This window comes from Poecilia reticulata, chromosome 19 (genome assembly GCF_904066995.2).
Source record: "Poecilia reticulata chromosome 19, P_reticulata-male-v2, whole genome shotgun sequence".
NCBI lineage: Eukaryota > Metazoa > Chordata > Actinopteri > Cyprinodontiformes > Poeciliidae > Poecilia > Poecilia reticulata.
The window spans coordinates 13,362,709-13,376,142 of record NC_088848.1 but is presented as its reverse complement, the minus strand read 5'-3'; the positions used below and the strand labels follow the sequence as shown (position 1 = coordinate 13,376,142).

The 13,434-nt window shown below is 40.9% G+C and overlaps 1 protein-coding gene across 1 annotated transcript in view; it reads right to left on the bottom strand.

Annotated features, from left to right (window-relative positions):
- Positions 1 to 4,180: 4,180 nt before the first annotated feature.
- LOC103481651 (heparan sulfate glucosamine 3-O-sulfotransferase 3A1-like) overlaps positions 4,181 to 13,434 on the bottom strand; it is a 34,859-nt gene continuing 25,605 nt past the window's right edge. Inside the window, exon 2 of the mRNA XM_008437275.2 lies at positions 4,181 to 6,887. Within this exon, the coding sequence (XP_008435497.1) occupies positions 6,266 to 6,887 (622 nt within the window). The 3' untranslated portion in view covers positions 4,181 to 6,265. The remainder of the gene's footprint in view (positions 6,888 to 13,434) is intronic.

Genomic DNA, 13,434 nt, shown 5'->3' with positions numbered 1-13,434 from the left:
GTGCGTTCTTCTTCTGCTACAGATGCCCAAGATCATATTTTACTGAAGGAAAACTCTTGAATGTATGAAATAAATAACACTATTGCTTTTCAAAGTGGATAAATAACTTTTAAACACACTTTTCTGACACAAGAGGAGGCTTTGGAGTTGCCCCCTCAAAACCTGAAATGCAGCCCCATTAGGGATAATAACATAGTGTCTGTAATGACACCGTCTTGAAGCCTGGCTGTAAACAGAGAGATCGTTTTGGTAGGAATTTATTGAGTGGACGTATGGCTGCATTTTGGCAACACGTTGAAACAAAGTAGTGATCACTTTTGCCACGATGCTCACCGATGAGGGGAGCGTGAGTGAGATCAGATAGTCATCAGCTGCTAGTTGTCCATTTCAGGTTTATCGTATAATTTTCAGTCTGTGTGTTGTCTGTCATTACAAAATGTTTGCTGACAGCTTTCTCTAACATTCCAACAGTTTGTTTTCCCGTGATAATAGGATTCAGCTTTGATGGGTTTTTTTTTTGTTTGTTTTTATCAGTGTCTGAGCTAAATGAAGGAGCGAGTGTTTGACTGCAGTTGCTCTTATTGCTTGTCGCTATCTTCAACTGTCATTATCAAATGTTTTGTGGTAAATTACATGTAAAGTAATGATGGACTGATTGGGTTCAGCTGGTGTGACAGTTTCTTTAGATTGCCATTTTGACAGATGTTAAAGCCTTATGATTAAAATACAACACTGATTATTTTCAAAATAGTAAGACTTATATAAAATAAATAGTAAGTCAATATAATCATAAAAAGAAGGCTACCCTAGTTATTATGCAGGAATGTGCTAACGAATGTACATTGCGATGGTAATGCTGGTCAGAACTAGACCTTAAATTGCAAAGTCTACCTGAACACTGGCAGATTTTTAGAGCTTCATATTTGTATAATTTGTATAACAAGACACTGTGGGACATTCCAGACTGAGCTCAGCACAATGCTCTTAAAATTTTCTATATGGTGCTAGTATGCTAGGTCTCCAAGCTGCTGTCAACCGAACCCAACTTCCATATTAGATAAATGTTGAGTTTGTGAACTGAAATTCAAGTTACAGACTTTGATATTAGTCATTTATTGAGTTTAGCATCATAACATCAACTTTCAGCCGCCAATTAAAAAGGCAACACAAACATGATATGATAGATAAAACCCGTGATGGATAAAGCTGAACTTGAACCCAAAGGGACGACTCAGTCTGCTCTCATGCACCCCCTCCCTCCCATCACCTCAGGCTGTTTTGATTAGGACTCTGAGTGGAGTGTGGCTGGTGGAGCTGTTTGCTCAGGCTAGGCCAAGGATTAAGGGTTTCTCTCACAGGAAGCAGAGAAAACAGAGGTTTGATCCCCCACATGTCCCTCCGCGGGGCAGAAGTGGGTGGCGATCAGACTCCGAACCAAGCGGTCACTGTGTGTGTTCCTTACGATACAATGACAAGCCACATCTGCAGCACATGCTACTGGGCCAGGGTTGGGATAAATGCACAAAGTATTCTGGCTGTGCGCACTATTTTTCACTTCTGCTCTTTTCTTCAAAGCGACCTCTCTCTAATCCTTTTACTTCATAATTTTGCATGGGCTGTGATGCCATGGGGACATGGACTAACACACACACACACACACATGCACACGCACACTTGTTTGCACAGAGTGTAATGTTACTCACAGTGCAGTCATACAGTCCATTAACAGGTGCATCTCAGTTAATGAGAATATCATCAAAAATTTATTTATATCCATTATCAAGTTCAAACAGGGAAACTCATATTATATATATATTCATAAAGTAATTGATAGAGCAGTGAATCTATGTAAAGTGGGTGCTATACCCAAGGATATTAATGGAAAGTTGAGTGGAAGGAAAAAAGTGTGACAGAAAAAAAGGTGCACTAGTAACATGAAAATCCTATTTAAGAATTGGGATCTATGGACTGTGGATGGAGTCAGGATTTTACTTATAGATGCATAAGGATCTATACTCATGCATGACACAGCTGTCTCATTTGTGTTAAGCCACTCCTGAACCAGAGACAACCCAGCATTTCACATTAGTTGTCCAAAATCCTCTTTTTAAAATGAAAGTAAAATTTATATTTCATTTGAAAATCAAGGTCCAAGACTCTAGAGGAAGAAATGAGGGCCACTGAATCAAACTTGCTCGAGGTCGCAGTCGAAGCTTCCATAGTAAGTGATGATTTGAGTAGCCTTGTCATCAGCCAGTGTTGGTCCACTGATTTATTTATTTATTTTTTTACTAAGTTCAATGTCAGGACGTATTAGAAAGTTTCATAATTCATTTTACTGACGAGCATTATGGAAAGGCTGTGTACCTGGTAGCTCACCTGAACTATATGGAATATCTATGAAGCATTGCAATCTAAAGAAAAAAATGAGAGACGTCATAGCCGACAATGGAGAGATAAAGTAAAAGTCACAATTCAAGAAACCATAACACCATGATGCCTCAGGGGCTTAATTTGGCAAACTAATTGTGCACAGGTGACTCTACACAGGTGCTCCGATGTGTATTCAGAAAACTGTGGAATGAGGGAAAGGGTAAACAAAGGATATGGGAGGGATTAAAGAACATTGGATCAAAGAGCTTTGCAAAGCTCAAAGAAATGCCTGTCTATCTGCAGCAGGCAGGCTCTCTCTCTCTCTCTCTCTCTCTCTCTCTCTCTCTCTGAAGGAGTTAGAAAGAAATCCATGAACATGCGGTCTGTGTTTTTCAAGCTCGAAGCAGCTCTCCCCAGGACCGTGCCATCGATACTGAGCTGAATTCGCTCTGACAGGGGTGGCCCGCACATCCTCTCCCAGCAGATGTTGCCATTCCATTTTCTCTTTTACACCGAGCCACCCTTTTAGAGGTTTAAACGCGAGGAGGAAACCTGTCGGTGTTTATTACCGTGAAAGAACCGTCAGACAGGATCTCCCGTCCTGAGCCACTCGGGGAGGAACAACAAGCAAATTGAACGAGTCAACAAATGGAGACCGACCTCAGCTTCCCTTTGCTCCCTCAGCTCTAGCGCGTGTCCCAAGACTTTTTCAGCACATTGTCAGTCAGCGCAAGCCTTTTTATTATTTCAAAAGAGCAAACTGCTCGTTTGTCAGGCGGCATACCAACACGGTGTATAATTTACATGTTTGTCAGCACTGCAACAGTTTTAACTGTCTAACTGAAAGCTTGTTGAGTCACTATGAGTCACTATTTAAGGCCCTCTTTTCTTGCAAGTTAGCCAGTAAGAATTTTACGAGGTGCACTAACCTTTACTACTTAGAAGACTGAGTTAGTGGAAGTATACTAATTAAGGTTATTTTGTGGAAGATGGCTGGATCAGATTATATTTGTTGCCTGCTGAGCACTTAGCAATCAACTGCCAAATTAGCAACTAGTATTGCACGTTTAGTCTAGAGGCGGGACGTTAAATGAGCTGTTTATGCCCCAAAACCCTCCAATATGGGTGAAATTAAATTCAACAGTGAAGAGTGGGCCAAAATACATCCAGATGCAAAAAACTCATTACCCGGTATTGACAAAGCTTGATGGGCAGTTGTTCACATTATCGGTAGCAGAATTAGTTGCTTCTTCAGGTTTGTTTGAAGAGATTTTTTTTTTTCCCCATTAATAAATCATATCATTGTCAGAAAACGTCATTTTGCATAAAGTTATTTCTTTCTGATATTAAAAGTGTTTGAAATATGTAAGGGGGAAAATACATAGTGGAGAAAATATAATCGACATATTAACTGTAAAAACCAACCCATCCTAAATAGATCAATCAAAAATATCATTGCTACTGAAAAGTGTCCTTCTGAGTTTCGCAAGGTGCAAAAAAAAAAAGGAAAAAAAAGCTTACAACACACCCCAAATTTTAATAAAACAAATTCTTCCTTCTCTCCTTTGACACTCTGCCTTGGAGGCTGGACAAAGATAAGCAGAGACAATATGTCAAGGTGTATGAGAGGAGATATGAGTGGAGCAGCCAAGCACTGTTATGATTCTGCTGGCAGCTGGGCTGGTGAGATGCGTGAGCGGCGCTGCAGCAGCTTTAATGTTTGGTCTTTAATGTTGCCGATTTGGTGTCCTATTAAATCCCACGCTTTCCGAGGTGGACAGAAAACAGAGTAGACACAGACCGATGCTTTCATTATCACATATTTTATTCAAGGAGTGCCTATGAACGTGACAACCCAAACAGCTGAGTGCATAATTTTTTTTTTAACCTTTACCTGACTGTTTTCCGACACACACCCCAAAAACACGCCGATCGTGTGCGGTCTCACACTGCGAGTAGCTAGAAATTAGGAACACAACCGAGCCACTGCCCTCATGCTCAGCGGTTTTCAAACAGACCTCCACAGGAGCCTGGTTTCAAAGTAAAGGACAACTGGTGGTGGCGTCGAGTGTGTTCGCTTCACTGGGAGGCATGTTGAGGAAATCCGAGTCACAGTTTTGAAAGGTCCTGTTTGGAGGTGCTTTTCCCTCCATTGGAGTTGATGTTGCTTAAATAACACTGAGTGCTCTCTCTCTCTCTCTTGCTCTCTCTGCCCATAGCTTCATTAACTGAAGACGAGGAAACGACCCTTGAAATAACAAACTCACAGCTCTGGAACCAAGCGCAAAGCGAAGTGTTCACACAACACATTCATCTCTGTATATCAAAAAAAAAACATACAGACGTGAATAACCCGAAAAAGTGAAGTGTTGGGGGAAAAAAAAAAAAAAACACAACAGCAAAAAAACTAAAGTAAAACTCTAAAGCAAAATGGAAAGGCTTAGTAATCTCAGAAAACAGTCGCTGAGTTATTCAAAATACATACATAATGCATATACACTTTTTGAATAAATACATTTCAAAAATACAAATACATTTCTTTTATCTTTCCTTACTCCTTATGCTACAAACAAACTTTTAACGCATGTTTAAAACTCATTTCTCCCCTGATTTTATTACTTCTGTGTAGAAAAACTGCATATTATCATAATAATACTCATCATCTCTGTCTCACTTCCACTGGGATTCAAACTGAGGAAACGTATGCCGATAACATGCAGCGATGTGACTTAAATCTTTAAACGAGTTCTTGAAATATGAGCACAGGTCAGAGGAATTTCCGCAGAAAGAGTTTTGCATATAGTTTTCCTAATCTGTAGCTTCTGCATATCGCTTAAAGCTGATTAACGAGTGGAAGAACTCCTGATGGTAGGAGAATAACACTCAGAGAGACCGTTTATATCTGTGTTCACATTCGGATGCTTCCACCAACTAACCTTTTGCTTTAGAAAGCCAAAAATGCTGATTTAATAGCTTCGAACGCTTCCGATTGGTTCATTCACAACAGAGTTAATTGGAGGCACACTAGGGGATGTATTTGAAGGCAACACCTCACGCTGCTTTGTCGTGTACCAGCGCAGGAAAAAAATCAACTAAAAATAAAAATCTATGAAGATATCAATAAGAGACTTGTGGATCTCCACAAGTTTGGTTCGTCCTTGCATACAACCTTCAAATGAGTGGAAATGCCTCAATCATTTATTTGAGTTTGGTAATGTCCAGGCAACACTTAGCTCAGGAAGAAGTCTGATTTGTCTCCCAGAGACGAATGTGGTGAGAAATGTGTGAATTAATCATAAAAGGACAGTGTCCTACTGTCAAGCAGACAGAAAAGCAATACAAAAAAAACCTCAGACTATAGTTTGCAAATTCATTCAGAGAAATAGTTTTTGCAACATGTCATGTTGTGAGAAGAAACTAAAACATTGGTCAAAATGATAGTAATCTATTGTTAGGACCTTGTAGCGAATACCAAAAAATATTTAATCCAAATCTTACGCTTTAATGGGTAATTCCACAAAATATGAAGAAATACATGTACATTTCTCAACTTGACGAAAAGACAAAAAATCTCAATAATGTAACTTTAACAAATTAAAACAATTGTGCTAATGTCAATTGACTGACAGGAGCCAAAGTTTAGTCTAATGTAATGTCTGCTTTTACCAAGTGTGTAAATATCTTAATTTCAGAAGACTTTTTTTCTTTTTTTTAGAAAAGTCCAACAGCTTCAATTTTCAATTAATGACTGGGGGAAACAAGACAAAATTTGGGGTTAGGGTTAGAGTGCTCCAACTTAAAGCCCAAAGTGTCAAATTCTCATACCATCAAGTGTTTGCCTAAGAACCCATTGTATTTCTCACTCATTATTTAGCAAAAAAAAAAGACACATTCAGTGATCCCAGCCAAAGAAACGTCCTGTCATCTGGTAGAACTTCATGTTGAAGGGCCTGTAGAAGTCCCGTAGCCTCTGCACCACCTCGGGATCAATGTTCGGATGGGTTCTCCCTTTGGTTTTTCCCAGGCAGTGGGGCTTACTGCTGCCCTCTGCCTTTTTGAGGCACGGGAATCCCTTGGTCTGGTTGAAGTAAAAGTGTTTGTCTGTGATGATCCTCTTGAGGCCCAGGAAGTCCTGCACGCGGCCCAGCTCTCCGGCCGGGTCGCTGATCAGACGCTCGCCGCTCACAAAGAGGATCTGGTCCATGGGGAAGTACTGCAGCCAGTTGTCCAGGTGCTTGGCGTAGATGCCGATCTGGATGGCGCTCCACGAGGTGTCAATGAGCCCCGTAGTCCTGTTTTTGAAGGTGAGACTCTCAAAAGAGGGAATATCGGGCTTCTTAGACAGAGTCTGCGTGTAGTCGGAGATGGCTCTGGTGACGGGGTCCCTCACTACCACGATCAGTTTGGTGTCCCTGGACATGGCCGATATCCTCGCTGGGGCCTCTCTTGTCACAAAGTAGCTGGGCGTTTTCTCCATGGTGATTTGGCCCTCCAGGGTTTTGGGCATCAGATCCCTGAGAGACGATAAAGAGAAAGTAGGATATTTATTTGATCTGCACTTTTGACTAAAGCACAACGCAGAGACGTCAGTTACGCCGATGACACCTGAAAAAGAAGGTACTGCAAAATTTATTGGACATGACTGCCGTTTTGACTTATTTTTGAGTTCCCAGAGAGAGTGACCACTTTCTTCCCTTCTGTCGTTAGCACAGACTCGCACAGCTTTGCCCCTCCCACACCAACTGCTGTGCACTGCTGGTCAGGTAGCTGAAAAAAAAAAAAATCCTACCACACTTTCCTGCACTTACCGGAAAATGTTTACCTTTTGCTACTTTCCCTGTGCTCAGCGGCTGTAAGGACAGTGACCTTAAGCAAAGTGAGTAAAAGCAGCCCATGAATGATTAACGTGCCCTCCCTCTACCATTTAGAGTCTCTGCAGAATACAGCTTTAAAATTCACCAAAGTACAGAATGCAAGCGTCAATTATTCATTTGCTTGCCTGGTGTGGCTCGAAGTGAGGACGGGCAGCGGCTAAGTGGCTGGGGCTGTTATTGGGGTAAATGAAAAAGTTTGCACACCTGTAAAAATAAGTAAATAAAGATAAACAAAAAAAACTACAGAGATCACATAGAAGAGGAGGACATCTGCAGATTATTCAACACTTCAGAATGTTGTTTACAGAATCATCCAAGCACATATGATCAAAGGACAAACAGCTCGTGCCTGCCAGTCAAGATGACAGGCACAGAACCTTCTTTGTTGTCCTGAGGCTGTTGTACAATCATGCTCCGTTTAACATACATGGAAGAAAATGAGGCAGAGGCCACAGAGATGTTTGCTGTCGCTGCGCTTCGCACAAAAAAACAAAACAAAACAGAGACGTTAACTGTCGTGATGAGTGTGATGCCTGGAGCTGCTTAAGGCTTCGCTCAAACACCGTTTGTAATTACTCCCACCCCCAGGCTGACGTGTACACCTTCATCTGACACACTCTGTGGCAGGACAATGATGTACAAAAAAATTAAATAAAATTCTAATCTGGCTGAGATTATTCTGGCAGTTTTTGCTCAGTCTGAAACAAAACAAAAACAACTGTTGTACTTTAAATTGTTTCAAGGTTGCTTGTGCCTTTACTGTACTTTTTAAATTTTGACCGCTCCTCATTATTGGTTCGTAATTTTGCCACATACCATGTGGACATGGGCTCTTTCCAATTTGGGTTGATTATATTTTTTAGTAGGTGGTACAAGAGATCTATAATGTTTGCAAAGATGTTTATAGTCAGGTTGAAACACATCTTTTGAGGATATAGTTAAGATATTAGGTGAGACACTTATGTCCTACCTCCCCACAATGCTGCCAACATGCAGGAAAAAAACAACTATGGTATAATGGAAAATCCTACTAAAGGCATGGAGTTTTGGTGAACCATTAAAGCAATATCAAGTGTCCTGCATATTTTGGGCATGAACATTAAAATCTTATAAGTTACCATGGAGTAAATCTATTTACTACACTACTTAGGCACAAGTACTTTTTGAGGGTAACATTTCTAAAAGCCAGACGTCAATGTATCACAGCACATCCGGTCTTTGTGGCTCAGCGTGCTGAGTGGCTTCTCCTCTTCAAGAAGCCGTTCACGAGGTCAGCAGAAGAGGAACAGGAGGGAAGTGGTCGATAAGAGCAACAGCACCAAGGGTGCACCGATGTCTCGACATCAGCCTGCAACTCTGACCGTCACCCGACCTCCAGAGTCCTCTCAGTATCTGGGATGTCTTCCACAGCTGTGTAGCGAGCAACTTGGACAAGGCTCCTTTCCTCTCACATTAGCTCTGCCTCATCGCACCAGAAGTACACAGTGAGGCTGTACGATGGTGCTTTGAAACAAAAACCAATGTCATCTGGGACTACAAAGGCTACTAAGCTCCTAAGCCAATGATAAAGAGCAGTGAGACTAATTATTGATAAACTGGGACTTGCAGACGCCAGCATGTCTGAATTCCTTCCTGCCTGTTTTGTAATCATGCTGATTCGGGAGCGACTTGAGTTCCAAAATGGACCGTAAAACGTATAACTGCAATGAAGAAGAACATTATTGTGCTTTGAAAAAGACATGAGTCCTGTCCAAAAGGAAGCATCCATATTTGATGGCGTGCATCTTGCTTGCTCTGTGGTCGACGCTCTCTCATCAGTGATGTGGTGGAGTTGGAGAAACTCAGGAGGGATCCTCAGAGTCGGGAATAATGTGGCGTGTTGTGATCAGGACAACACGAAGACGGTGCTGTTCAAAGTATTCACACCGGTAAACCTTTTCACATTTTGCCACAACCACAAACTTGGCCAAAAATGGGAAATCAGAAGGAAGTCATTCTGTAAAGAATTTCATTCAATTCAGAGAAGTCCCATTTGCGGTTAGCCAAAAGTGAGTAAAGGAGACACACCAAACATGTGGAAAAGTGATCCCTGGTCAGAGGAAGCAAATTTATTGGTTGACTTTGATTGTAAATATCTGTTTTGTTGTTTTCTTTTAAACACAAAACGCTGTACTTAGGGGAAAACGCTGCACATCATCCTGACCACACAACATCCCCACAGTGATATGGCGGTTGCAGCATCGTGATGTGAAGGTAATTTTTCTTCGGGGAAGTTAAGTGATCCTGGAAGGAAATCTGTTGGAGGCTACAAACAACTTTCAACAGGATCACAATCCTAAACATGCAGCCAGAACTACAGTGGGACGGAATTGTCCAGTCAAAGTACAGAGAAAAATCCAACTGAGAATCACTTGAAAATTGCAGACTGAGGAATGTGCAGAGACGGCACAGACGTCGCCCAAGAAGATGTAATTGCAGCCAAAGGCGGTTCTACAGACTACGGACTCAAATGATGCTCACCTTTTGGCACCTTTTTAGTTACACATACATTTTTTTTATGTATATTTCTAGAAGAATACACTTTGTGTATAGAAAGTTTGTTCCTTCCATTTACAAAAAAAAAAAAATCCCACATTTTGGATAAACCATTCCAAAATGTGGAATGGTTCAAGGACGGTTCATATTTTTGGTTTGAAGTATTTCGCAGCATGGCCTCTAAAACAATCCTTACATTTAAAATAGAATTTAAAAAAATGGGTGTGTCACTGTATGCCTGATGCATGTACAACTCTTCAGTTTCACACTTCAAAAGAGAAGCAATGAACACTGTTTTTGTTTTACTGAAAGCAAATTAAGCCTAAGTCTTTCTTTCCACTGTGCAGCAGCGAGCAGCACTTTCCAAAGAAAACCTCAGCGGCTTTAGTACTGTAGGTGATGTAACAGATGACAAAATGTCCAAGCGCCCGAGATTTACTGCAGCTCCCAAGTCTGCTTTTTGATGTCTTTACAGCGCTGCTAAAATACAACTCCCAAAGCCCGCTGACGCAGGAAACACAGGCAGCGGGATCCGTTCAAGACACAAGACGCAAGCTCCGAAATGAAACGCAGCAGTCTTCACTTTAAATCAGTTTCACTGCTCTGGCATGTGTGTAGGAGCTGCAGTGAAAAAAAAAAAAAAAAAAAAGGCAAATATTAAGAGTGACAGATGTTTAGAGCACAAACAGAGCAAACAGTTTGTGTACATGACAGAACATTACAAACTGTAATTTTACTTGTATGGAACCAACCGTTTGAAAACGAATGCCAAGAGCAGCTCTACTCCCAATTACAAAAACAACAAGCAATACATCACTCAATGCACCCCTTTGTAAGCTTGTCTATAAACTAACCACCTTGAAATAAAGGCTCTGATGCATCATTGCTTTTCCCAATGACCGAGTTTTACTTGCAAACTAATTCCCTCTGCAGCCATGTTCAGCCTGTGACTCATGTCTCACCACAAATGAACAAAAGAGTGCATTAATGGCAATTTTTTTTTTTAACTGTAAATCATGTGTACGCATTAAACATTTAATGAATTAGCACTAAGTAAAACAGAATCAGCTCCAACTGGGATCCTTTCTTGTCGGCTATGACCTCTTAGTAAGCAGTTTGGATCTCAGCCAATGTCTGTCAAGTGAAAGGAGTTGAAACAACACGGAGGCAAGTGGGCATGAGGGCTGACCACTTCTCCCCCACCAACCTTTGGTTCATTTTTCTTCCTCCAGCAGGGAGCCCTGGCAGGCATGAAAACACTCCCACGGCGTGGCCCTGCCACTGCCACCAGATAATAATCTCGTAATTGGCTCAATATTTTTGCTATTTTGAGGCGACGGGAGGCCCCCAGTACCGCTCTCGGCGGCTCGGACTCACCAGATATTTTCCAGGTCAGCGGATGCAAGCGGAGGTCAATGGGTAGAGGAGGAGGAGGAAGTAGGGGATGATTTAGAGTAATGACCAATGTGCGGTGGTGGGGGAAACCCGCTCTTTTCAGCTTGGAGCCCTACAGCTTTCTCAGCCTTGCGTGAAAACACAGTACTTCACCTGCCGTGTGAGCTGTAAGCACCGACTGCGCTGCCATACGTAAAACAGCTCAAATGAAAACATATGAAGTGCTGGGTGTAAAAAAAAAAAAAATTGTTTTCCCCTTTACGGATTTCTTTTTTTATCTTTTGTCACACTTAAATGTTTCAAATCTGCTATGTGCAGATGAGCAGAGCGTAAACTAATAGCAGTGTCCAAATGGTTTTACTTGAAAGAAAAGGCAGCCAAAACCAACCAGACCCTATATGAAAAAGTAATTGGCCCCTAAACCTAAAAACTGGTTGTGTTACTGGCAATGAGTCTTTTACATCACTGCGGAGGAATTTTGGCCGACTTGCCTTTGCCGATTTGTTTTATTTCAGCCACTATGGAGGGTTTTCAAGCATTTAAACGTCCTGTTTAAGGGAACGCGGGCGGCATCTGAATCAGATTTCAGCCCTAACTTTTTCCAAGATGAGCCTAAAACCCGTTTTTCAAACAAATCGGAGGTTGCCAACTGATGGCTATTGAATAATTTCTTGGGTTCAGAGCAGAATTTATGAATGAAACAATAACAGCAAGTCATCCAGGTATCAAAGCATCAGACCATCCCCATGGATGGTCTGAATTAGCTTTAGATGTTGTTCTGGGTATTTTTGTGGATGAGTCGATAATGAACTCTTTTAGAGATTTTGGTTGGCTGGTGGACACTCCTCGAAAGTTCACTAATATTCCATATTTCTCCATTCGTGGGTAATGCTCCATCTTTTAGGTAAAAAGAAATGTGTGTTGTGATAGCGGCTGAGTGAATGCAGCTCCAGGGTAAAAGGTTTCTTTACTTGTCTGGTATGACGGGTAAAGACAAGTTCAGCCTAAAAAGAGGAAAGAAAGATACCATCTATAAACCCTAAAAAAAACTTCCTTCATAACATCCATTTGTTCTCACAAGTACCAAGGCACAGATACCAGCAAAGACTAAATTGAATGAGACTCGACTGACTGCAACTCAGAGATTATTGAGAGATGCAACAAGACATTGGCTTATGACCCGAACCAACTGACTTTATATCTGCCACGACTTCATTAACAGCATTGCAACAGTTGCTGAGCTTGCAGAAAACAATGTTTAGTGAGGAAGTCACTAAACAGTTTGACTAATATCTTCAATAAGGCAAAAGATATTCTTCTCACATTTTGACCATTTGCTCAACTTTGTAAGTTCTTCATGTGTTTATCACTGCCATTTAGTCTGGCCAACAGTTGTAAATAAAGACTGATACTCTATTCTGATAAGGTTAGCTGTAATGCAATGAGCCATGGTATTTAAAAACAGCAACACTATTTGCTTTGACTATAATGAGAACTCCGATGGAAAGCTTATATTTGACATTCTTAACATCGCAAACTATAGCTCCATTGAAAAATACAGTCCAGCACAAGATTTCTGAAAAAATATTAATAAGGCTCCAACAGAAATAAAACGATGTTTGTGGGAAATGTAGGGAGCTGGGAAGTAACTCTGACTCTGTAGATAAGAGAGCTTAAGTAGGAGGATATGGTGAACTCTTGTCCTTCAAGAAATAGCAACCGAAGCCAACATAGAGGACACTTTCCGATAACAGCGTAAATAAAACTGGCTGCTTTTCAACAACAGGAAATGTGCTGTCAAAATGATGAGTCGTTATCTTTGAAATTTGACAAAGTGGATATGAATGGGTTTCATGGAGGCGTTCTAACTGGGTCCAAAGAAGGAAATTAGGCTGAAAATGAAAAAAACAAAAAAAACAATAACAAGCTGAGATGACTGATTTGAAAAAGCTTGTAAGCATAAATCATTTCTCCCTGGTATTAAAAAAATGAATGAAGATGAGAAGCTGAAATATATCCCCCTCCACCGGGCCGAGATTTAGAGAAGAAAAAAAAAAGAGACAAATGTAAAAGTATAGCTTTGTTGTATTTTTGCATTTATCTTCACATTCAGGTCTAAAAAATGAACATGGTTGCAATTAGATTTTAGTTAGTGTGGCTCCACTTGCAAAGTTTCTATTTTGTTCTCATACACACTTAAAATTAAAAATAAAGGACATGAAGACAAAAGTGATCCAATGTGCGCTATTACTTGCTC